At 44.8% G+C, this 26,499-nt stretch overlaps 1 protein-coding gene across 10 annotated transcripts in view; it reads right to left on the bottom strand.

Annotated features, from left to right (window-relative positions):
* Nucleotides 1-26,499, bottom strand: part of DUS2 (dihydrouridine synthase 2) — a 63,164-nt gene that overhangs the window by 12,790 nt on the left and 23,875 nt on the right. For 7 of the 10 annotated variants that reach the window (XR_010152195.1, XR_008539708.2, XM_063796300.1 and 4 more), the window contains 6 exon segments: nt 16,910-16,955; nt 12,828-12,919; nt 11,955-11,998; nt 10,146-10,206; nt 5,453-5,500; nt 181-246 (listed from right to left, as the gene is read on the bottom strand). Coding sequence is in view for 8 of the 10 variants with exons in the window: in XM_063796300.1 (XP_063652370.1) it covers nt 181-246; nt 5,453-5,500; nt 10,146-10,206; nt 11,955-11,998; nt 12,828-12,919; nt 16,910-16,955 (357 nt within the window). In the remaining 2 variants the exon portion in view is untranslated. 10 annotated transcript variants of the gene reach the window in all.

The raw sequence follows: 26,499 nt of genomic DNA, 5'->3' as shown, positions 1-26,499 counted from the left end.
AGGAAGAGGACCACACAGGATGGTTACTGAAGCTCCAGAAGGAGCAGCTGCTGCCTCCTAAAGTAGGCTCAGCTCTACTCTCTCCTCCAAGCCTAATTTAGCACCTCAAGAATCGTTCACAAACCTAAATCCAACATCACCAGAGAGAATGGACCTTCATATGTAACACACCATCCTTACCGATGGCAGGATGCGAATCTTGCAGGTCACAGGTCTGTGTGTCCCTTTAACAAGAGTGCTGAGGATCTGCAGAAAGGAAAACACAAGAGCACCTATGTCTTCTGGAACAAACCATCACTCTGCCTGTAGTAATTAACTCCGCTACAGGCTGTGCATTCCGGTGGCATGAACAGTTTGCATATGTGTGAATGCATGTGTGTGTCTGTTACACACATACACACATAAGCTCCATGAGGCAAGGGACCTGCCTTTGTTCTATACTGGAGCCCCAGCACCTGCCTGGCACCTAGTGGTATACACATATTTGTCAAATATACTGAATGAGTGAGTGAATGGGTATGCGTGTACACCTGTGTGCAGCTCACTGAGCCTTTGCCAGGACAAATACCAGAATTATCTGGAGAACTGAAGAAATACACACTCTTGAATTCCACACTATTATTTCCTGAGTCAGTCTCTAGGGGCAGGGCTTAGGAATGTGTATTTTCAAAAGGCTCTGCCCAACACACTCCAGCCCGTCCTCAGTATCATTCTGAGGCCTAGCCTTGGTTAAGAACACATGGCTAAAAAAAAAAAAAAAGTAAGAAAAAAAGAACACATAGCTAACTGGGTGTGGTGGTTTATGCCTGTAATCCCAACACTTTGAGAGGCTGAGGTGGGAAGATTGCTTGAAGCCAGGAGTTTGAGACCAGCCTGGGCAACACAGCAAGACCCTGTTTCCTTTTTGTTTGTTTGTTTGTTTGTTTGTTTTGTTTTGAGACAGGGTCTGGCTCTGTTTCCCAGGCTAGAGTGCAGTGGCACAATCTTGGCTCACTGTAACCTCTGCCTCCCTAGCTCAAGCCATCCTCCCACTTCAGCCTCCAGAGTAGCTGGGACCACCATGTTGGCCAGGCTGGTCTCGAACTCCTGAGCTCAAGCAATCCACCTGTTTTATCCTCCGAAAGTCCTGGGATGACAGGCTTGAGCCACTGCACCTAGCCCATCCCTGTTTCTATTAAAAAAAAAAAAAAAGCGGGGGGGCAGACAGCTTCTTTCCTGGGTGAAGGGAATGTTCCCTAAGTGTTGTTCCAGGACTTACAGGGTGAGGGAACAGGAAGGCTCTTAAGGGCCTGCATTCCTCTTTAGGGCAGTCAGACATACATGAGTGAAACTGGCAAAGGAAAAGACAACATACTCATAAGATAAGCACATATTTAAAAGTGCTTATCACATAGCAATTGCAAAAGATTTCAAAGAAAGATCAAGAAGTCACGCAGGAAAGTGACAGGGAGGTAGCAAGAACAGACCACACAAGAATCAGAGACAGAGAGGTGTAGATGACACTGCATGTCTGTGTCATTGCTATCTTCTTCCCTCATCAGAAATTTCAGGCCAGGCAAGCTGGAGGAAAGACGATCCCAAGAACCCTCTTCCAAGAACTGGATCTCTGCCTAGCAGAGCAGGGGGATATCTAGGTGGCTGCTGCCAGTCTTGATTCTAGACAGGCGGGGGCAGCAGAGAGCCAGGTTGCAAAAACCAGTAGTGGAGGCCTATCAGGGACAGGATGAAGCAGGCCATTCCAGAAGACATCAGATCAAGAGGCTGGACTGACAGACAGTTCATGAGCAAGACAGGACCTGCTGGCCCAAATGCCAGGGACTGGCAGGAAGGAACAGTCTCTAGGTGCTGCTCCAGGAGGCAGACTTGGCCTGAGGTCTTAGGGTCACCCTGGCAGGCCTTAAAGAGGCACTTACATTTTAAGGGGGGGACTGACAGGTTCATCAAGAAATACAATAAAAATTCTCATTCTAGTCCCATCCTTCATGCTCAAAGCAACATCTCTAAAAGGTTCCATTACAAGTGCTCACTTAGAATCCTCTGACATTTGGTGATTTAAGCAACACCAGCTGGTCTGATCCAATTCTCTGTCTTGTAGAACTTCCTTTTGCTATTTTATCCAAGTAGCTCTCAGTACTTTCTTCAGTATTTCTGTGTGTTTCATGTGTGTGTTAAGGACTAGGAAGGAAATTAGGTAACCAAAAACCCTAGGCACTTGCAAGGGTCACACTGAGGGGAAATGGCAACTAGAGATTGTCTTCTGGCCAGGCTCTAGCATGAAACTCTCCTGGACACCAACTCTCCAGATCCAAGTCTTTGGGGAGAAAGAATGAGAGACAAGTCCATATTTGAGCAGAGGAACAGCACATCTACCTACAAGCAGGCTTGCCTCAATAGACCCACTGGCCAACTGAAGAAAAGCAGTCTCCTTCACTCCCCTGGTTTCTGGGAGGCAGCAGATGAGGATAGGAAAGCATAGGCCTGAAAAGCACTGAGACCTGAGTTCATGTCCTGGCCCTGCCAATTGTCAGCCATGGCCCAAGTACAGTGTACACAAGGGGGATGCCCTGCGCACACCTGTAATCCCAGCACTTTTGGAGGCCAGATCACCTGAGGTTAGGTGTTCAAGGCCAGCCTGAACAACATGGTGAAACCCCGTACCTACTAAAAATACAAAAATTAGCCGGGTGTTGTGGTGCATGCCTGTAATCTCAGCTATTCAGAGGCTGAGGCAGGAGAATCACTTGAACCCAGGAGGTGGAAGTTGCAGTGAGCTGAGATCGCACCACTGCACTCCAGCCTGGGCAGCAGAGCGAGACTCCCTCTCAAAATAAATAAATAAATATTTTAAAAAATAAAATAAAACTGAGGTTCTTAATCCAGGGAGCATATATCAGAGTTACCTGGTAGAAGCTTTCTCAAAGAGATTGATATCCCACTCTCCACCCCTACTCACCCCAAGGGTCTGCAGAATTCTCAACAGATAGCATCCTTTATTTCTAACTGGGGTAAAATATATATAACATGAAATTTGCCATCTTAAACATTTTTAAGTGTATAATTCAGTGGCATTAATTACATTCACAATGTTGTACAACCACCAATGTTATGTATTTCCAAAGTTTTTCATAACCCCAAACAAGAATCTTGAGAAAATTTCTAGAGGTGGTCTTGAGATACTCCCACAGATGGAACCACGGGCCTAAAACGCCAAGCCTGGAAGGACCCGCAAAGCTCTCACCCAGGTCACCCAGCTTGCCAGCACAGTCTGGACCCAAATTGAATCCAGCCCCTACACCTAAGCCACATCTGGCTTTGTTGTGGAAGCCTGCAACCTCCCTACCATGGGGCAAACCCCATCTATCAGTCCAACCTGGCCCATCTGAGTACCCAACCAGAAGAGTAGTGAAATGAACTAAGCTTCTGAGGTTGAGTGTATCTCTGCTGCCTCATGGATGAAATCTGCCTTATTCAAAGAGGGGCAGTAGAGAGGACAGAGCCAACAGCCTGGGTCTGAGAAGAGAGGAGGCTGGAAGATAACAAAAATGCCTGTGTGCTCATGTTGTGAACCACATCCTCCCTGCTGGGGCCCCCTCTCCTAGGTGTGGAAACCAATTTGACATCCAAGATGTCTACTTCCACTCCACCCTGCACACAAGTGTCTTAACTGGAGATTTCCAAGTTGAGGTGCCTATTGACCTGACACTTATAAACTATACCCAGGCACCTTGAACCTGAGATGCTACTGGAGAGGGTGCTGACACTAGGAGTCAGAAGAGACTATAGTTCACAAGCTGGCTCTGCCTGCCACTTATTTACTATATGATCTTTTTTTTTTTTTTTTTTTTTTGAGACGGAGTCTTGCTCTGTCACCCAGGCTGGAGTGCAGTGGCACGATCTCTGCTCACTGCAACCTCCGCCTCCCGGGTTTATGCCATTCTCCTGCCTCAGCCTCCTGAGTAGCTGGGACCACAGGCACCTGCCACCACGCCCAGCTAATTTTTTGTATTTTTAGTAGAGACTGGGTTTCACCATGTTAGCCAGAATGGTCTCGATCTCCTGACCTTGTGATCTGCCCGCCTCAGCCTCCCAAAGTGCTGGGATTACAGGCATGAGCCACCACGCCCGGCCTACTATATGATCTTAAGCAAATTATTTTCTCTCTCTATGCTTTAGTCTATTGTCCTTGATCAAATGGAGATAACTGCCAATCCTATCTACTTCAAGGGGTTTCAGGATCAAATGAAAGGCACATTATGGCTGGGCACAGTGGCTCACATCTGTAATCCCAGCACTTTGGGAGGCCAAGATGGGCAGATCACCTGAGGTCAGGAGTTCAAGACCAGCGTGGCCAACATGACAAAACCCCATCTCTACTAAAAATACAAAAATTAGCCAGGCGTCGTGGTGGGCGCCTGTAATCCCAGCTACTCAGGAGGTTGAGGCAGAAGAATTGCTTGAACCCTGGAGGCAGAGGTTGCAGTGAGCTGAGATTGTGCCACTGCACTCCAGCCTGGGTGACAGAGCAAGACTCTGTCTCAAAAAAAAGAAAGGCACATTATACAGGTGCACTATAGATAGAGTATCTCTGGCTGCACATGGGAAAAACGAGAAGGCATGTAGCCAGCAAGCACCGTGGTCTTCCTATGTCCCAGAGACAGTGGGGCTGGAGGAACATGCAGGGTTGGGCTGCTGACACAGCAACCATGCAGCTCTCATTGGCAATGATGGCAGCTCTCATTGGTGATGCCTAAGTCCCAAGTCGCTCTAGCCTCTGGGAAGCAGGATGAGGCTTAAAGCCCAGACAGGGAAGTAGCGATAGAGAATGAAAAGGAAAACAAAGGAGCTAAAAGGAAAGAGCTGGCAGACTGGGAGAGGAACACAAACCTGTCCCCAGGGCCTCATTAAGCTAGCCTACAGAATCACCAAAGAAAGGGGAACAGAGAGAGACTAACTTCAGCTTGCCTCCTCTGACCCTGGCCCGGGCTTCTCTCCAAGGGCTGGGGTAGACTCTTTCAGGACATAGGGGACCCACTGCTGCTCTCATCAAGCCCCCTGGGAGAGGCCAATCCACCCACACACATACAAACACATATGGCCACTGAGCCCGTCCTCACCACAGGTGGCCTGGCCTCTGCTCTCAAGACCTTCCCAGAAGGGAAACAGGAAATACAGAGGAGGTTCTCTGTGAGTCCTCAGGACCCCTGGCTCTTCATTGACATGTCTCTTGCTCTGGGCTTTTTAGGAACATCAAGGCTGCTGTAGGCTGGCTCGGGGGTTCCCAAACTTAGCTGCATGTCAAAATCACTGGAAAATTTTTTGGAAATCGCTAGGTCTCAGGGAGAGAAACTGGGTGGACATCAGTAAATCTGGTATTGGTGGAAGGAGGCGTTCTAGACAATTCTAGTTTGGAGCTGTGTTTGAGGACCCCTGCTTTCACTCGTGGAGGACTTACCTTCTCAATCTTGTCAGGGTCTGACAGCAGGGCAGCTCCCATTCCTCCCTAAGGAGAAACACACAAAAGGTCTTCTTACATCTGGGAGACACTATGGCCCTCTCCATGGGATGGGGTCTGGCAACTGAGCGTCACCCCGGCACTCACTTCCAAGGGACCAAGGCCCACTGGCAACCGGCACTTCTTTTAAACAAGTAGGAGGGCAGCAGTATCTGTGCCCATAACATCTGGGACTGAAGTGTGATAATTTTTTTTCTTTTTTTTTTGAGACAGATTCTCGCTCTGTCACCCAGGCTGGAGTGCAGTGGCGCAATCTCGGCTCACTGCAACCTCCACCTCCCCAGTTCAAGTGATTCTTCTTCCTCTGCATCCTGAGTAGCCAGGATTGCAGGCATGCACAACCACACCTAGCTAATTTTTTTATATATTTTTAGTAGAGATAGGGTTTCACCATGTTGGCCAGGCTGGCCAGACCAGAGTGATGACTTTTAAAATGTATAGGCTGGGCGTGGTGGCTCACGCCTGTAATTCCAGCACTTTGGGAAGCTGAGTCAGGTGGATTACCTGAGGTCAGGAGTTCGAGACCAGCCTGGCTAACATGGTGAAATCCAGTCTCTACCAAAAATACAAAAATTAGCCGAACATGGAGGTGTGTGCCTGTAGTCCCAGCTATTCAGGAGGCTGAGGCAGAAGAATTGCTTGAACCCAGGAGGTGGAGGTTGCAGTGAGCCGAGATTGCACCACTGTACCCTAGCCTGGTTGACAGGGCAAGACTCCATCTCAAACAAACAAACAAACAAAAAAGTCATCATTCTGATCCCCTTGGTAAATCCCACAAATCTATCTAGAAGTGGGCTATATAAAACTTATTTTTCAAGACTGCCCACTCCCTAACCCAGGTCTCAGTGTCTTAATAAACTAAATCCCACCATCTCCCAAGCCCTTAAAAAACAATGAATCATCCTTCATTTGAAATAAGATCAAATGCGCCTTCTTCCTATCATACTCAATGCTTGCATAGGCATCAACACCACCAGCAAAGCTACTAAGGTGCACACAACTTACAAACCTTGTCTAGGCCCTTCTCTTCTGCCAGGAACAATGTCCCAGCCCAGACCCATGCCCAACTCTAACCAAAGCCCCAGGAAATGGAAACTACCAACCCACACAACCACTTGAATCTTGATAATAGTAATGGTGGTTGCTTTTTATTGTGAGTTACTGGTGATTTTCCTGCTCTTTTCTGTACTTGTCTATATTTTCCAACTTCTAGACAATGGTATTAATTACTTTAATAATGGAGGAGGGGGATCTTTAAAAATCTGAATCCATTAAGAGTGAGATGAAGGCAAAAAAAACACTTCCAATAAATATATGCTGCCAGTATAAAGATTACATACTAATGAATGCTCACAGAATGTGCTCAGAAGGTGTAAGTTCAGTTATTACACTTTAATTTCATGTTTAAGGATGATAAATTGGAATCAGAGAGAACATTAAACCACCACAGACTCGGCCAGGCTGAGCCTGGATTTTAAAGAAGAATGGGTAGACTGGAAAATCCACCAAGCCTGGACTACATTGGTCATAAAAGAAACCTTGAAGGCCTTGAGAAAGCCCCAGCACTCCCTCTGGCTCCATCTGTCCTTCCACTCACACGTATCCAGCCCTTCCTTATAGAATCACAGGATCTAAAATTCAGTTTCACTGCCCCTTCCACAATAATAGCTTTCTCAACAATGGAATTTCCTTCCTTCCTTCGTTTCTATTAAACTTACTTGCTTTTTTGAATAGGTAAAACATTCAAAATGTGAGAGATTCAAATGGGTAACGAGTAAGAAGTCTCCCTGCCTAAGGAATGGGAACTGTTTCAATCTATACTTTTTTTTTTCTTTTGTTTCTGATATAGGGTCTCACTCTGTGGCCCAGGGTGGAGTGCAGTGGCGTGATCTTGGCTCACTGCGACCTCTGCCTCTGGGGTTCATGCAATTCTCCTGCCTCAGCCTCCCAAGTAGCTGGGACTACAGGTGTCTGCCACCATACCTGGCTAATTTTTATATTTTTTGGTAGACATGCGGTTTCATTCTTTTGGCCAGACTGGTCTTGAACTCCTGACCTCAGGTGATCTGCCCGCCTCAGCCTCCCAAAGTGCTGGGATTACAGGCATGGGCCACCACGCCCAGCCTCAATCTATGCTTTTTATCTGGCTTCAATTTTTGAACCATGAGAACACAGCAGATATTCAGCTAGTATGTACATGTGTGGCATATTGATTGGTATCTCTTCTGACTGATCAGTGCCAGTGCTGTGCCAGTTAATTATTTTCAGTAGCACCCCTGTAATGGGAATTTACTACCTATGCATAACCAGATAAAAACTTAAGTTTCCTTCCCCAGAGGAAATCAATGTTACTAGTTTCTTCTGTGTCTCTCCAAAAATCTTCCCTGAATAAACAAATAAATATATATAATCATTCCCTATCCTCCTTATATAAATGGTATATACCACCTTACCCTGCCTCCAGATCATTTTAACTCTGCTCCTCACATAATTTAGGAACACAAAGAAGTAATCAGAAAACAGCAAAACCGCCGGGCACAGTGGCTCACACCTGTAATCCCTGCACTTTGGGAGGCCGAGGCAAGTGGATCACGAGGTCAGGCGTTCAAGACCAGCCTGGCTAACATGGCAAAACCCGTCTCTACTAAAAATACAAAAAAAATTAGTTGGGTGTGGTGGCGGGCACCTGTAGTCCCAGCTACTCAGGAGGCTGAGGCAGGAGAATCGCTTGAACCCAGGAGATGGAGGTTGCAGTCAGCCGAGATTGCACTGCTACACTCCAGCCTGCACGACAAGAGTGAGACTCCATCTCAAAAAAAAAAAAAAAAGCCCAAAGATACCTAAAGTCCAAGTCCAGCTGATCTTTTACCAACCAAGGTTTTCGATCCTGCAGTCTGCTTCTTCTTCATCCTCTCCCACTCGACAAACCTCTGGTCAAATCGGGCTACTCAGGCCTCCCTGTGTCTACCTCATATTCATCCCCAGGCCCCTGCTTATACCACACCCTCTGCTTACAGGGTCCTAAATCTCAGCCCAAGGACAATATTTCCCTATCAAATTCCAAGTTTAAAGGCTGCCTTTCCACTCCCTTCTCTGGGCTACCATAGTCTGATCTCTTCTGATACGACAATGGGAACATTTACACTGCATCCACTTTTTTTTTTTTTTTTTTTTTTGAGACAGATTTTCGCTCTTGTCACCCAGGCTGCAGTGCAGTGGCATGATCTTGGCTCACTGCAACCTCCGTCTCCCAGGTTCAAGCGATTCTCCTGCCTTAGCCTCCCAAGTAGCTGGGATTACAGGCACACACCACCACGCCCAGCTAATTGCTTGTAATTTTAGTAGAGACAAGGTTTCACCATGTTGGTTAGGCTGGTCTCAAACTCCTGACCTCAGGTGATCTGACCACCTCAGCCTCCCAAAGTGCTGGGATTACAGGCATGAGCCACCAGGCCTGGCCTTTTTTTTTTAAACTTTTGAAAATTTTTATAGAGACAAGGTTTCACTCTGTTGCCCAGACTCATCTCAATCTCCTGGGATCAAGTGATCCTCCTGCATCAGCCTCCCAAATTGCTAGGATTACATGTGTGGGCCACCACTCCCGGCCTCCTCTCTTTTTTTTAAATGTATGTCTCAGTTGTTTTCCCTTTTTTTTTTAATAATCCTCCTCTGGGCTTTCTGGGATATGTGTCTCAGTTTTATTCATGAAAAGACACAGCCCTGTCCCCTCTATTTTTCTCTGTACCTTTGCATTGTTTTATTACTTGGGCATGAGTTCTCTCTCCCTCTCTCTCTTTCTCTCTCTCTCTATATATATATCTATACACATACACAATTATATACATTTATATAATATATGTAATATATATATTATATATTTATTTTATATATTACATATATTATATATTTATATATTTATTATATATTTATATATGTAATATATTATATGTAATCTATAATTATATATTATATATTATATATTTATATATTTATAACATATATATTACATATATAAATATACAATACTACATATATTTATATGTATTATATAATTATATATATTATATATTTATATATTTATTATATATATTTATATATGTAATATATAATTATAGATTACATATAATTACATATATATTATTATATAGAATAAATATATATGTAATATAATATACCTATATATTATATATAAATAATATATAACATTATATAATATATAACATTATTTATATATAATATATAATAAAATATATATAATCTATGTATGAATCTATATATGTATGTGTGTGTGACATATGAGTGTGTGTGTATATGTATAAACCACTTGAGGGTAAATTACATATATCATAGCCCCTTACTCCTAAATATTTCAGTGTGTATTCTCTAAGAACAGGGATATTCTGTTACATAACCACAGAAGTTATCTTCATAAGTTTACATTGATACAGTATATTTAGCTAATATACTATGGTCCCTATTCTAATGTTGTCAGTTCATCTAACGATATCTTTTTGAGCATTTTCCCCATCTAGTACAGAATCCAGTCCAGAGTTAGGTACTATACTTAGTTATGTCTTGTCAGCCTCTTAATCTGCATCCTATGTTTATGAGGAGTATAAAGAAACCAGTTTACCTTGGTAGAATATTGTTTTGGACAGCCCATGTTGACATCAATACCAGCCACATCATTTTCTCTGGAAAAGGATGAAGGAGTAAAGGTAATAAGTATTGAATTAGAGCAAAGAAGGTGAAATTAAAGGCATGGATGGGCCTGTGCTCATGAACCTCTTACCCTGTCCCTGACTCTATGAAACACACCAACCCCCAATGACAGAAGCTGAAAAATGGGAAAGAAACCCATCCTTAAAACGTGCACCTGCCTCATCTAAGCAGAAATCCAGAGAAAAGACATAATGTGTGCACACATCTATAAAGGGCTAGATGAAGAGGGCTTTGCTACTTTGGAGTTGTATCAGATAACTCAGATGGGCACACTGAACTCGGCTGAAATAGTAAAAGCCATTTGTCAATGCAGAAAAGTGACATGAGCCTAAGAGCCCTTTGCCAGACGACAGCTTCTGGTGGAAGTTCTAGCACTGCCTTTGTTGGCTGGGCTGCACAGATGGTTTAATCCAAACAATTCTTAGATGTCAAAAGAATCCTCACTCCGTCCTCTGGTATGTATTAGGTTGGTGCAAAAGTAATTGCGGTTTTTGCCATTGAAAGTAATGGCAAAAACCGCAATTACTTTTGCACCAACCTAAATAGTAATACATAGTTAATAGTCCATGATCAGCAGCAATAACTGCCTGAGTTCCCACTCACTCTTTGTAATTATAACGATAGCTAACACTTACTAAGATGTCAGTATGTGCCACATGCTGCAAAGACATTTACATGCATTATTTCATTTACCCTTCCCTATGCCAGAGGTTGGTAGCACTATTTTATAGGTGAGAAAACTAGGTTCTCATTGAGGTTAAGCAACTTATCTCAGGTCACACAGTTAACAAGTAGCAAAACCAGAATTGCAAACCAGGTCTGTCTTAACTTCAAAACCTATCACATTAACTATAGCACTCTCCTGCCTTTGTTTTTGTTCTTGAGACAGGGTCTCACTGTGTTCCCTAGGCTGGAGTCCAGTGGCGCAATGGAGGCTCACTGCAGCCTCGACCTCCTGGGCCCAAGTGATCCTTCCACGTCAGTCTTCCAAGTAGTTGGGACCACTGGCATGCACCACCATTTTTGTAGAGATGAGCTCCGCCTATGTTCCCCAGGCTTCCTATCTATGTTAATTCAGGAAGCAATATATCTTACCTATACTTTGATACTTAAAGCTTCAGGACTCATAGTCATGGGAGTCCCTGGGAAGGAAGTTTCACGAATAAATACAAAAAAACAGCTCCCCCCAATATGCATAGAGGGTCTCTGAGATCTAGGCACTGTGGGTACACATGAGTCCCAGGCCAGCCCTTGGATGCCACAAAGAGAAGGAAACTAGACACTCTTTTTTTTTTTAAGACAGAGTCTCGCTTGGTCACCAGGCTGGAGTGCAATGGCGCAATCTCGGCTCACTGCAACCTCTGCCTCCCGGGTTCAAGTGATTCTTCTGCCTCAGCCTCCTGAGTAGCTGGGACTACAGGCACGCGCCACCACACCCAGCTAATTTTTGTATTTTTAGTAGAGACAGGGTTTCACCATGTTGGCCAAGATGGTCTCGATCTCTTGACCTCATGATCCACCTGCCTCAGCCTCCCAAAATGCTGGGATTACAGGCATGAGCCACCGCACCTGGCTGGAAACCAGGCACTCTTAACCTGGAAACAGAAGGTAATGGGCTAGAAGGCAGAAGGGTGAGTCACCTACAAAGTCACCAGGACATTAAACCCTCACAGCTCAAAGGAGAGGCAAAGGCAGTGCTAAAGACAGAGGATGAACTTACACAAGCCTGGCCACAGCAAGGGCTCGCTCTGCGTCTGAAGTCCCCTGGGAACACAAGAGGCTGCATCAACCACTGCCCTGACACAGATACACATGCACTGACAAACACACCCATGCAGCACACATACACACACACACACCCCACACTCCAACAACAGAGTCAGGCTGGCTTTCTCTTAAACAGCCAGCCCACTAGACTAGCTCACTGCCAGCAGAAAAAGGTGGACTTGGAAGGTCTAGAAAATGTTATCTATACTATGATTACACTCAAACATATAAAAAACTTGAAAACATTTTATAGTGACCATTCAAACACTCACCATTTAGATTCTACAATTAACATTTTGCTAGATTTGCTTTATCACATGGTTACCCATTGTTATCAATTTTTTAGAAACCTAAACATCATTAAGGATGTTTCTGAAAAAGCACCAAGAAATGCCCAAAGCGAGAGAAGAGCACTATAGAGTCATCACAACTCAAATACAAATCTTAACTACTCTTGAAAAATCCTAATATTTTTCTATGAGAAATATATACACACTACATAAAAACAAAGACTATGATCTGAGTAATCAATGCTAGGGATAAAAAAATAGAGAAATCATGCCAAACAGATAATTCCTACAAGTAAGTAAATTAAATTTGAGACTAGAGACATATAAGACTGTGATAGCTTGATTTCCATAAACTGTCTCCAATAGTATAATTACTCATGACTGGCTCTTTGGAAAACATTAAAGCAGAATCTTCAGGAAGCCATCGTTGTACAATGTACCCCAGGTATTCAACACTGGCCTGGCACAGGGCATGAGTTGGGAAATCCCAGGGGATGGTGAGCCTCAGGAGGGCATGCAGCAATGGAGTCTCTCACCATCTGGAAGACCACCCTGTTCTGCTCTCTTTCACAGGTGCGGAAGACAACTCGATCATCAGGGGCGACAAAGTCCACTGTGCTGAGCACCTCTGCAAGAAAACCCAAACACATAGGGTCACTCAGTGAAGATGCAAGTTCAACGCTAGCCCTTAGGCCCTGGAAGAAAACACAGCCAGAGTATAAGCTTCAAGAGGAAAGAGATCCTAAATGTATACCATTCTTACCAAAAATAACTATGCACATGGGAGGCTTCTGTGATGATGAGGATGGTCTATTTCCTGACCTGGGTTATGGTTGTTCATTTTGCAATTACTTGTGAAACTGCATGTTTGTGTTTAATGCACTTTTTCTGAATGGTGGTTAACATTTTGCAATGTTTAAAATGTTAAAACAGGGCCAGGTATGGTGGCTCATGCCTATAATCCCAGCACCTTGGGAGGCCGAGGTGGGCGGATCATGAGGTCAAGAGTTCAAGACCAGCCTGGCCAACATGGTGAAACACCGTCTCTAATTAGAATACAAAAATTAGCCAGGCGTGGTGGGGTATGCCTGTAATCCTAGCTACTCGAGAGGCTGAGGCAGGAGAATCGCTTGAATCTGGGAGGCGGAGGTTGCAGCGAGCCGAGATCGCGCCATTGCACTCCAGCCTGGGCGACAGAGCAAGACTCCGTCTTGAAAAAAACAAAAAAAATGTTGAAACAAAATGTACATACATAGCCGGGCGCAGTGGCTCACGCTTGTAATCCTAGCACTTTGGAAGGCCAAGGCAGGTGGATCATGTGAGGTTAGGAGTTTGAAACCAGCCTACACAACATGGCAAAACCGCATCTCTACTAAAAATACAAAAATTAGCTGGGCGTGGTGGAGGGTGCCTGTAATACCAGCTACTCAAGAGGCTGAGGCAGCAGAATCTCTTGAACCTGGGAGGCAGAGATTGCAGTGAGCTGAGATCGCGCCACTGCACTCCAGCCTGGGCAACAGAGGGAGGCTCTGTCTCAAAAAAAAAAAAAAGTCCATACATGGAAGTTTGTCTATGTTTCAGATTTGGCCCAAATTTTCCCAGAAAACATCACTCTGAAGTTCAGCAAATTTACTATTTACTTACAGTGAGACAGGTGCTATGAGTGGAAGGTTACTATATAACAATCAATCTCCTATACTATTCATAGTTGCATATTTGCAAATGTGCCTATTTGCTAACATTTATTTGTGACCCCAAAATCAATACTTGTGATGTTTTCATGGTCATCCAAGGACAGGAACAGAGTGGTGAAAGTTTTGAGTTGCCTGATGTGCATGTTCCCAGCTGAGGTCAAACAAGGTGATGCTCTGTCTTCTCCCTTCAGCGCTCATACTGTCAACAAGTGTCCCTTTTGTGGTATATTTCATGCCACATTTCTGCATGTCTATGCTTTTTGTTGGTGATCTCACTGTTTAAAATGGTCCCAAGTGGCCGGGTGCGGTGGCTCACACCTGTAATCCCAGCACTTTGGGAGGCCGAGGCGGGTGGGTTACCTGAGGTTAGGGAGTTCGAGACCACCCTGGGCAACATGGTGAAACTCAGTCTCTACTAAAATACAAAAAAAAAATTAGCCGGGTGTGGTGGCACACACCTGTAGTCCCCACTACTTGGAAGGCTGAGGCACAAGAATCTCTTGAGCCGGGAAGGCGGAGGTTGCAGTGAGCCAAGATCACGCCATTGCACTCTAGCTTGGGCTACAGAGTAAGCCTCCATCTCAAAAAAAATAAAATAAATAAAATAAAATGGTCCCAACCATACTGCTGAAATGCTGTCTAATGTTCCTAAGCACAAGAAAATGGTCATGGGACTTACAGAGAAAATACACATCTTGAATAAGCTTTGTTTCAGCATGAAATTATAGCACTATTACCCATGTTAGTGGGTTCAATGTTAAGTGAATCAACGGTATATATTAAATAATATGCCTTTAAACAGAAACACATGGCCAGTGTGATGGCTAAGTCCTGTAATCCCAGTATTTTGGGAGGCTGAGGCAGGGGGATCACTTGAGGCCAGGAGTTTGAGACCAGCTAGGGAACATAGCAAGACCCCCATCTCTACAAAAAATTTAAAAATTGGCTGGGCATGGAGGTGTGCACCTGAAATCCCAGCTACTTGGAAGGCTGAGGCAGGATGATCATTTGAGCCCAGGAGTTTGAGGCTGCAGCGAGCTATGGTCACACCAGTACACTCCAGCCTGAGCAACAGAGTGAGACCTGGTCACAAAAAAGAAACCAAACAAAAACAAAGAAACACACATAAAACAAAGTTATGGACTGACAAGTTGATGAAAATATGACCAGAGGCTTGCACAAACCTAACCCTTTGTTTCCCCCAGGGTCAATGGTTCAGTATCCGCTCATTTGATGTTTAAAGCAACTTTATAGAAACAACAACTGTGCATAATGAGAAGCAACTATATTTTATCTGTCAGCTTCCTAAAGAAGCTCCACAATAGGTGCTACCATTATTAGCTTTCAAAGATCACTATACATGAAAAAGACTGAACGTGGCAGATGGGAGAATATGCCTACCTCAAAGGCTGTCTTGAGAAATAAATGAGATCTTTGACGCACTTAAAGTATTTCCATACATGGATGGTTTTATTATCATGCAGCACTAAACAGATGAGAAGGTTTTTAGGGTGGGATAAAGGCAATGACATGTTGAGAGAGGTAATCAAAGTGATCACTGACAGAGACAGCTCATGACTGGCAGGAAGAAGTATGAGAGAAGAACCACAAAATATTTGTGTGTTTATAATGCAACTCTGTTTATAACAGCAAAATACTGGGAACCCCTGTTAAGGCTCTGGTAAAATCAATTCTGACATAGTTGCCCCTAGGTACTGACATGGGCAAATGACCTAGTAGATAAGTAAATGGCAAAACAACACGTGTTGTATGATCAAATGGGGTGGGGAGATAGATAAATATAGATATAGATACTTTTTTTCCTTATCTTCAACCTAGAAGAGGGATATATATAAACACGTCATATTTTGTACACACACATTATTTACTATATGTATAGAAAAACATACATTATTCCTCTCTCTGATTACCTCTTTAGGTGTAGGATTATGGAGGATTTTCATTTTCTAGGTTACACAGATCTATAATATTGAATTTTTTATCACACAGAAAAAAATATACACATTTAAAATAGTTCGGCCAGGCATGGTGGCTCACACCTGTAATTCCAGCACTTTGGGAGGCCAAGGCAGGCAGATCACGAGGTCAAGAGTTCAAGACCAGCCTGGCCACCATGGTGAAACCCCTTCTCTACTAAAAATACAAAAATTAGCCGGGTATGGTGGCGGGCACCTGTAGTCCCAGCTACTCAGGAGGCTGAGGCAGGAGAACTGCTTGAACCTGGGAGGCAGAGGTTGCAGTGAACCAAGACCGCGCCGTTGCACTCAAGCCTAGGCAACAGAGGGAGATTCCGTCTCAAAAAAAATATATATTTCACAAGCATATACGTATGTATCAGAAAACTCAAGGAATATACCACAACTCTAATCAAAGCAGAATCAGCCTCATCAATAAAGTATCAGCAAAACTATAATTCATCACAATCACATTTGCACAGAGCATAGGGCGTCCACAGTACTTACATGTACCTTATCTTATTTGGTCCTCACTCCAACCCTATGATTGTAGTAAAGCAAAGACTATGATTTCATTTTACAGATAAAGGAACTAAGGCAGACAGAGGTCATATGGCCTGCCCAAGGTCACACACCTATCAAGTGGCCAAGCCAGGGCCAATGCTAAAGCCATCCTGACTCCAAGGCTCCTAGAGTCCCTCCTATGCTATGATGCATGGTGATTTCTATGCCAGCAAGCCTGTGAGTGAAAGGCACTCTCAGCCTGTTTCACATCAGGCTTTTTGTCATGGCCTCTGGAGATCAGTGACTGCTCTCAAGGGAGCATGTGATCTATAGAATTACTCAATGAAGCCAGGCAAGACACTGTCACCCCAGGCAAGGGCAGTGGTAGTGCTGCTTGAGCCCAGCAGGGCATATGCATAATTCTGGAGCCAGATCTGTACTCACCATTGACAACTCTCTTGCACTGAATCATCTTGAGGTCGATCAGCTCCTGCAGAGGAATCAGAGGACGCTTGTCATTCCTGAACATGTAGGCTCTGGGCATGAAGGATTTTTATCACACACCTAATGAGGATCGCTTGGCCAGTCGCCCTACTACCAACAACAAACCACGGCTTTTGGGACATGTAGTGCTATTCTCCCCACCCAAGCATGGCAAGCAGGAGCCAGAGTGAGCTACTCTCAATTAGCTGTCCTTCCCAGGAAACTTGGAGATGGTTGGGGCCTAGAATGAATGAACCACTTAGCCAGAAAGACAATAATCATTCAGGATGTATTCACTTGGAAAATTTCCTCACCTACTGGTCTCAGCAGAAGCCCGCCCCATCAAAGAATATCCCACCTATCCCTCAGCAAAGGGCAGGCAGTGAAGGGCTCCCAAGAAACATCCAAAAACAAAACTGGAACCAGTGAATAGAAGCAAAGGGAGGAAGATCTGAGATGAACACAGGAAAGAAAAGTCTAAAACCCCTATCCCACATGGGTCACACTATGTGGAAATGAAAAGGGTGAGGTCCCCAACTCTGGAGATACTCAAACAGACTAAGGAAAGAAAGAAAAAGGGGGGTTCTTCAAAATCACATCATAAATGGAAGAAAACCTCCTATGTGCTGGAGGACTGAGATTCTCTAATTCTTAGTTGGAGACAAGACTGTTCTGCTTTGTTCAGCAGACACCTGTCACACTGCCCAGAAGTTCATGCCCATGGATTCTGGGGGTCCAGAAAAGAAAAGAAGAGGTGCTTACTCCTGGTACTAACCCCCATACTGACTCCCTATGAGCCCCAGCAAGTCACAACCCCAGCCAAGTGGGCACAATGACCTCCTACTCACTCATCGGAGTACCTAGGGACAATGGCCAAAGAATCCTCATAGTATCCATGGGACTTCCCGCAGCATACCCACCATCAGATTAACAAATGCTCTAGGTGTTTCTGTGGCCATTCTCTCCATGCAGTATTCAGGTCATCAAATATCTGATGACCACTAGGCCTGAACAAACAAATCACCACAACTAAGCAGTTTGGACATGGTTGACATCCAACCCCCAAGAATCAGTGTGGCATCCCAAGGGATGGGCAGAGCCCAACTCAGAGCCCCGGTAGCCAGTGATCCTAGTTGCAGGGGAAGGCAAGTAGACAAGTAGGAAGCACTGAATGGCCTGTGCTTATAAAAAGAAATTCAGTAGCCAAACTGAGCTTTGGTAGGGACTAGAACAGGAAAAAGTAAGACACGTACCACATCAAAGATTGGGAAGTTCATTGTTTCCAAGTATTTACGGAAATCTCCATCCAAATATTAGCTAACAATTAAGCTAACCCAGGAGAACTTTATAGGCCACACATGGCAAAGAACACAGGCCTTACAAAATTAGTTCAGAATAGTCACTAAGCAAACAAACAACAACAAACCCTGGCCAGATATGATGGCTTATGTCTGTAATCCCTACACTTTAGAAAACCAAAGCAGGAGGATCACTTGAGCTCAGGAGTTCAAGACCAGCCTGGGCAACAAAGTGAGACCTTGTCTCTACAAAACATTTTTAAAAATTAGCCGGGCGTGGTGGCATGTGCCTGTGGTCCCAGCTACATGGGACGCTGAGGCAGGAGAATCGCTTAAGCCCAGATGCTCGAGGTTGCAGTGAGCTGTGATTGTGCCACTGCATGCCACCCTGGGCAACAGAGTGACACCTGTCTCAAAAAAAAAAAAACACGCCGGCACGGTGGCTCATGTCTATAATCCCAGCACTCTGGGAGGCCGAGTCAGGCAGATCACTTGAGGTCAGGAGTTCAAGACCATCCTGGCCAACATGGTGAAACCCCATCTCTACTAAAATACAAAAATTAGCTGGCCATGGTGGTACATGCCTGCAATCCCAGCTACTCAGGAGGCTGAGGCAGGAGAATTGCTTGAACCAGGGAGGCGGAGGTTGCAGTGAGCCGAGATTGCGCCATTGCACTCCAGAGCCTGGGCAACAGAGCAAGACTCCATCTCGGGAAAAAACAACAATGACAACAACAACAACAACAACAAAAACTTTGTTATTTGAAAATATCAACAAAATTGACAAACTTTTAGCTAGACTACCAGTGGAAAAAAAGAGAGAAGACAAAAATTATTAAAATCAGAATGAGAGAGGCCAGACGTGGCGGCTCACGCCTGTAATCCCAGCACTTTGGGAGGCCGAGGCGGGTGGATCACGAGGTCAGGAGTTCAAGGCCAGCCTGGCCAACATGGTGAAACTCCATCTCTACTAAAAATACAAAAATTAGTCAGGCGTGGTGGCGCGTGCCCGTAATCCCAGCCACTTGGGAGGCTGAGGCAGGAGAATCACTTGAACCCAGGAGGCGGAGGTTGCAGTGAGCCAAGACCGCACCACTGCACTCCAGCCTGGCAACAGAGTAAGACTCCATCTCAAAAAAAAAAAAAAAAAAAAAAAGGCCGGGCATGGTGGCTCACACCTGTAATCCCAGCACTTTGGGAAGCCAAGGCGGGCGGATCACGAGGTCAGGAGATCAAGACCATCCTGGCTAACACAGTGAAACCCCATCTCTACTAAAAATACAAAAACAAAATTAGCCGGGTGCGGTGGCGGACGCCTGTAGTCCCAGCTGCTCCGGAGGCTGAGGCAGGAGAATGGCATGAATCCGGCAGGCGGAGCTTGCAGTGAGCCAAGATGGTGCCACTGCACTCCAGCCTCGGCGACAGAGTGAGACTTCGTCTCAAAAAAAAAAAAAAAATCAGAATGAGAGAGAAAACGTTACTTCTGACCTTAAAGAAATAAAAAGGATTATAAGGAAATAATATAAACCATTGTATGCCAAAAAATTAGATAACCTACATGAAATGGACACACACTACTGAATCTGACTCAAGAAATAAAAAATGGGAATAGTCCTAAAACAAGAAATTAAGGCCAGGCACAGTTGGCTTATGCCAACAAAAATTAGCCGAGCATGGTGGCACGGGCCTGTTATCCCAGCTACTGGGGAGGCTGAGACAGGAGAATCGCTTGAACCTGGGAGGCGGAGGCTACAGTGAGCTGAGATCGTGCCACTGCACTCTAGCCTGGGCAACAGAGGGAGACTCCGTTTCAAAAAAAAAAAAAAAAAATGAATGAAATCATGTACTTTACAGCAACATAGATGCAGCTGGCAGCCATTATCCTAAGCAAATTAACACAGAAACAAACCCAAATAACATATGTTCTCACTTATAAGCGGGAGCTAAGCATTGGGTACACACGAACATAAACATGGGAACAACAGACACCGGAGACTTCAAAAGGCAGGAAGCAGAGAGGAGGCAAGGGCTAAAAAAGATCCTATTGGGTATTATGTTCACTATCTGGGTGACAGGATCAATAGAAGCCAAACCCTCAGCATCACACATGGTACCCTTGTAACAAATCCGCATATATACCCCTGAATCTAAAATTTTGAAAATAAGAATAAATTTTAAAATTAAAAAGTTACCCAGGCCAGGGACAGTGGCTCACGCCTGTAATCCCAGCACTTCGGGAGGCCGGGGAGGGTGGATCACCTGAGGTCAGGAGTTCGAGACCAGCCTGATTAACATGGTGAAACCCCATAACTACTAAAAATACAAAAATTAGCCACTCATGCCTGTAATCCCAGCTACTTGGGAATCTGAGGCAGGAGAATCACTTGAACATGGGAGGCAGACGTTGCAGTGAGCCAAGATTATGCCACTTCACTCCACTCCAGGGCCTGGGCAACAAGAGCAAAACTCCGTCTCAAAAAAAAAAAAGAAAAGAAAAGAAAAGAAAGTTCCAGCCAGGACAATTAGGTAGAAAAAAAAATAAAATAAAAGGCATCCATATTAGAAAGGAAAAAGTAAAACTATATTTGCAGATGATGTGTTTTTTTTTTTTTTTAAGACAGAGTTTTGCTCTTGTTGCCCAGGATGGAGTGCAGTGGCATGATCTCGGCTCACTGCAACCTCCACCTCCCGGGTTCGAGCGATTCTCCTCCCTCAGCCTCCCTAGTAGCTGGGATTACAGGCGTCCACCACCATGCCCAGCTAATTTTTTGTATTTTTTTTTAATAGAGATGGGGTTTCATCGTGTTGGCCAGGCTGGTCTCAAACTCCCGACCATGGGTGATCCACCCGCCTCGGTCTCCCAAAGTGCTGGGATTACAGGTGTGAGCCACCACGCTGGGCCGATGTGATCTTGTATATAGAAAGCCTGTGGAAGTTTCCCCCACCCATACATATACACACAGGAGAGACAGAGAGAGACAGAAAGAGAACATACATGCTAATAAACAAGTTCAGCAAGGTCAAGGACACAAGATCAATACACAAAAATCAATTATATTTTATACACTAGTAATGAACAATACAAAAGGAAATTAAGAAATTCCATTTGTAATAACATCTAAAAGAATAAAACGGCCGGGCACAGTGGCTCACGCCTGTAATCCCAGCACTTTGGGAGGCCGAGCTGGGCGGATTGCCTGAGGTCAGGAGTTCAAGACCAGCCTGACCAACATGGTGAAACCCCATTTCTATTAAAAATACAAAAATTACCCAGGCATGGTGGCGGGCGCCTGTAATCCCAGCTACTCGAGAGGCTGAGGCAGGAGAATGGCTTGAGCCCGGGAGGCAGAGGTTGCAGTGAGCTGAGATTGCGCCACTGCACTGCAGCCTGGGCAACTAAGCGGGACTCTGCCTCAAAAAATAAAAGTAAATAAAAATAAAACACATAGGAAATAATTCAAAAAAAGAGGTATGAGACTCATATACTGAAAACTATGAAACACTGTTGAAAGAAATTAAAGAAGACCTGACCCGGCCCAGTGGCTCATGCTTTTAATCCCAGCACTTTGGGAGGCCTAGGCAGGCAGATCACTTTGAGATCAGGAGTTTGAGACCAGCCTGGGCAACATGGTGAAACCCTAGCTCTACAAAAAAATACAAAAATTAGCCATGTGGGGTGGAGTATGGCTGTAGTCCCAGCTACTCAGGAGGCTGAGGTAGGAGGATGGCTTCAGCCCAGGAGGCATAGGTTGCAGTGAGCTGAGATCATGTCACTGTACTTGAGCCTGGGTAACAGAGTGAGACCTCATCTCAAAAAAAAAAAAAAAGAAAAGAAATTAAAGAAGACCTAAATAAAGACATCTCATGTTCATGGATTGGAATACTAAATATTGTTATGACAGCAATAATCCGTAAACTAATCTACAGATTCAATGCAAACTCCATCAAAATCCCAGCTGCCTTTCTGGCAGAATTGACCAGCTGATCCTAAAATTCATATAGCAATGCAAAGAACCCAGATTACACAAAACAATCTTGAAAGAGAAGAAAAAGTTGGAGAATTTATACTTCCCAATCTTAAAACCTACCAAGCTACAATAATCAAGACTGTGTTGTGTCCTCAATTCACCAGTAAGAAGAAAGAAAAAAAAAGGCTGTGGTACTGGCATACAGGTAGACATACAGACCAGCGTAACAGAAATGAGAGTCCAGATATAAATCAAATCAAAACATCTATGATTAATTGATTTTTTACAAGAGCACAGACCCGGTGCAGTGGCTCAAGCCTGTAATCCCAGCACTTTGGGAGGCCCGAGCAGGAGGATCACTTGAGGCCAGGAGTTCAATACAAGCCCGGCCAACATGCCAAAACCCCGTCTCTACCAAAAATACCTAAATTAAGCAGGCGTGGGGGCATGCACCTGTAGTCCCAGCTCCTTGGGAGGCCGAGGCAGAAGAATTGCTTGAACCTGGGAGGTGGAGGTTGCAGTGAGCTGAGATGGTGCCACTGCACTCCTGCGTGGGCAACAGAGCAAGACTCCATCTCAAAAAAAAAAAGAAAAGAAATTATTTCTTTCTAAAAACATAATTTTTAATTTGTTGTTTTTAAAAAATTACCTATTCTGGGTGAATATGACCTACAAATGGCCAAAAAAGCATATAAAAAGATGTTCACCATCACTAATCATCACTAATCAGAGAAATAAACCACAATGAAACATCACCTCATACCCATTAGGATGGCTACCATCAAAAAAACAATAAGTGAGCCAGGCACGGTGGCTCACACCTGTAATCCCAGCACTTTTTTTTTTTTTTCTCCCTGAGACGGAGTCTTGCTCTGACACCCAGAGCTGGAGTGCAATGGCGTGATCTCAGTTCACTGCAACCTCCGCCTCATGGGTTCAAGCAATTCTCCTGTCTCAGCCTCCCCAGTAGCTGGGATTACAGATGGGCACCACCACACCCGGCTAATTTTTGTATTTTTGTAGAGACGGGGTTTCACCATGTTGCCTAGGCTGGTCTCAAACTCCTGACCTCGTGATCCACCTGAGTCAGCCTCCCAAAGTTCTGGGATTACAGGTGTGAGCCATCACGCCCAGCCAATCCCAGCACTTTGAGAGGCCCAGGTGAGGGGATCACTTGAGGCCACCTGTTTGGGACCAGCATGGGCAACATAGCGAAATCCTGTCTCTACAAAAGATTTTAAAATTAGCCAGATGTGGCTGGGCATGGTGGCTCATGCCTGTAATCCCAGCACTTTGGGAGGCTGAGGCGGGCAGATCATCTGAGGCCAGGAGTTCGAGACCAGTCTGGCCAACATGGAAAAACCCCGTCTCTACCAAAAATACAAAAATTAGCCAGGTGTAGTGGTGCATGCCTGTAATCCCAGCTACTCAGGAGGCTGAGGCACAAGAATTGCTTGAACCCAGGAAGCAGAGGTTGCAGTGAACTGAGATCACGCCATGGCACTCCAGTCTGGGCGATAGAGCGAGACTCTGTCTCAAAATAAAAATAAAAATAAAATAAAAATAAAAATAAATAAATAAATAAAATTAGCCAGGTGTGGTGGCATAAGCCTGTAGTCCCAGCTACTCAGGAGGCTGAAGTAGGAGGATCCCTTGAGCCCAGGAGCTCCAGGCTGGTTACTGCACTCCAGCCTGGGCGACAGGATAAGACTCTGTCTCAAAAACAACAATCAAACAAGCATTTTTGAGGATGTAGAGAAACCGGAAGCTTTGTGTGCTGTTAGTGGGATTGTAAAATGATGCAGCTATTATGGTTACGGGAAACAGAATGGAGGGTCCTCAAAAAATTAAAAACCACCATATGATCTAGCAATCCCACTTCCGGATATATAATCAAAAGAATTAAAAGCAGGGTCTCAAAGAGATTATTTGCACGCCCATGTTCACAGCAGCATTATTCACAATTGAAAGAGATAGAAGCAACCCAATGGCCATTAACGGATGAATGGATAAACCAAGTGTGATATATACATACAATAGAGTATTATTCAGCCTTAAAAAAGAAGGAAATCTTGTCACATGCTATAACATAGGTAAGCCTTGATGACATTATGCTAAGGGAAATAAGCCAGTCACAAACAATAAATACTGTATGATTCCACTTATATAAGGTATCTAAAGTAGTCAAATTCATAGAAATAGAAAGTAGAATGGTAGTTACCAGTGGCTGGGAGAAGGGGAACTGGGGAATTGCTGTTTAATGGGTGCAGGGTTTCCGTTTCACAAGATGAAAAAGTTCCGGAGGTCTGTTTCACAACAATGTCAATATACATAACACTACTGAACAGTACACTTACAAATGGTTAAGACAGTAAATCTTGTATGTTTTTTGTCACAATAAGAAAAAAAAAACTTTTAAAAAGCACTCATTTCTCTTTTTTTTTTTTTTTTTTGACACAGAGTTTTGCTCTTGTCACCCAGGCTGGAGTGCAATGGCGCACTGGGCACATTGCAACCTCTGCCTCATGGGTTCAAGTGATTCTCTTGCCTCAACCTCCCAAGTAGCTGGGATTACAGGTGTGCACCACCAGGCTAAGCTAAATTTGTATTTTTAGTAGAGACAGAGCTTCACCATGCTGGCCAGGCTAGTCTCGAACTCCTGACCTCAGGTGATCCACCTGCCTCGGCCTCCCAAAGTGCTGGGATTACAGGCATGAGCCACTGTGCCTGGCCTAAATCAATCATTTGTGGGCCTCTGGGCTGTGGGACTCTGGGCCTCTTAAGAACATTGCCTTGTCCCTAGATCCTACTTAATAAGAAGTTTAAGTCTAACAGGTCAGTGTCTCTTCACAGACAGGAACACCAGAATCCCACCATTCTTATAAAAAGAAACAGGAACGCGGCCTCTGCAGCACCTCCCAAAAACTGTCATCACTCCTCAAAAATTCCTGACAGACCCTGATGTGGAAAGACTACTGCTCTCTTGCCTTTTACAGACTGGCTCATCCTCCAGAGGCTGAGGACTTTGTGGGTTGTGTTTTGTTTTGTTTTGTTCTGTCGCCCAGGCTGGAGTGCAGTGGCACAATCTCAGCTCACTACAACCTCTGCCTCCCAGGTTCAGGCGTTTCTCCTACCTCAGCCTGAAGCTGGGACTACAGGTGTGCACCACGGCGTACAGCTAATTTTTTGTATTTTTGTAGAGATGGGGTTTCACCATGTTGTTCAGGCTGGTCTTGAACTCCTGACCTCAGGTGATCCACCTGTCTTGGCCTCCCAAAGTGCTGGGATTGCAGGCGTGAGCCACCACGCCCGGCGACTTTGTGGGGTTTTTAAGGAGGTGCCTACATGCTTGATATGCACGAGGTCCTGTGAGCTGGGTGAGGTCATTTGATTATCTAATCCCACAGATGGGCCACCTCACATCAACTCCCCACCACCACCCCCAGTAAAAACATCCAGGCAACTGGTACTCCAAAGCTCACTGGCAAAACAACCATGGATCCACCAGGGGGCGCCGACACCACACTCAGCCATGCCCAGGGGCCCAGTCCCAGCCACCTACACAACCTAGGTTGACCTGCCTGCCTGTCTGCTCTCCATAGGTGGCAGATCTGGGTGGAAGGCTTAGGTCTCTGCCTAGGTAGATACCCCTTTGTTTATTTGTAAGTTATACTGACTCTCTCAGGGAAGAGCACATCAAACAATGCTAACATATTTTAATTCATATTTCCTCTGCTCCATAGAGGAGCAGGACCCTGGAAGAAAGGAATGGGCACATTTGCTAGGAAAACCAAGTCTTGCCCAATTAGGAGGGTCACATACTGAAGTAATCACATAAATCGTGGGCCCTAAACTTCCAAAGGGCTTGAAAACAATCCTAAGGCCGGGTGCAGTGTCTCACACCTATAATCCCAGCACTTTGGGAGGCCAGGGCAGGTGGATTACCTGAGGTCAAGGGTTCAAGACCAGCCTGGCCAACATGGCAAAACCCCATCTCTACTAAATACAAAAATTAGCTGGACGTGGAGGCGGGCACCTGTGATCCCAGCTACTCAGGAGGCTGAGTTGGGAGAATCACTTGAACCTGGGAAGCAGAAGTTGCAGTGAGCCAAGACTGCGCCACTGCACTCCAGCCTCGGAAGGCAGAGTGAGACACTGTCTTAAAAAAAAAAAAAAGAAAAAAAAAGATTCCTGTCCTCTTCAAGCCCTGACCTTACCCATCACGCCAAATCCCCCAAATGAATCTTCAGGCCTCCTTCTAATGCCTTCCTTCCTCTTATACTAC

This window comes from Pan troglodytes, chromosome 18 (genome assembly GCF_028858775.2).
Source record: "Pan troglodytes isolate AG18354 chromosome 18, NHGRI_mPanTro3-v2.0_pri, whole genome shotgun sequence".
NCBI lineage: Eukaryota > Metazoa > Chordata > Mammalia > Primates > Hominidae > Pan > Pan troglodytes.
Note: the sequence above shows the minus strand (reverse complement) of the source record. Positions and strands in the feature narration are given on the sequence as shown.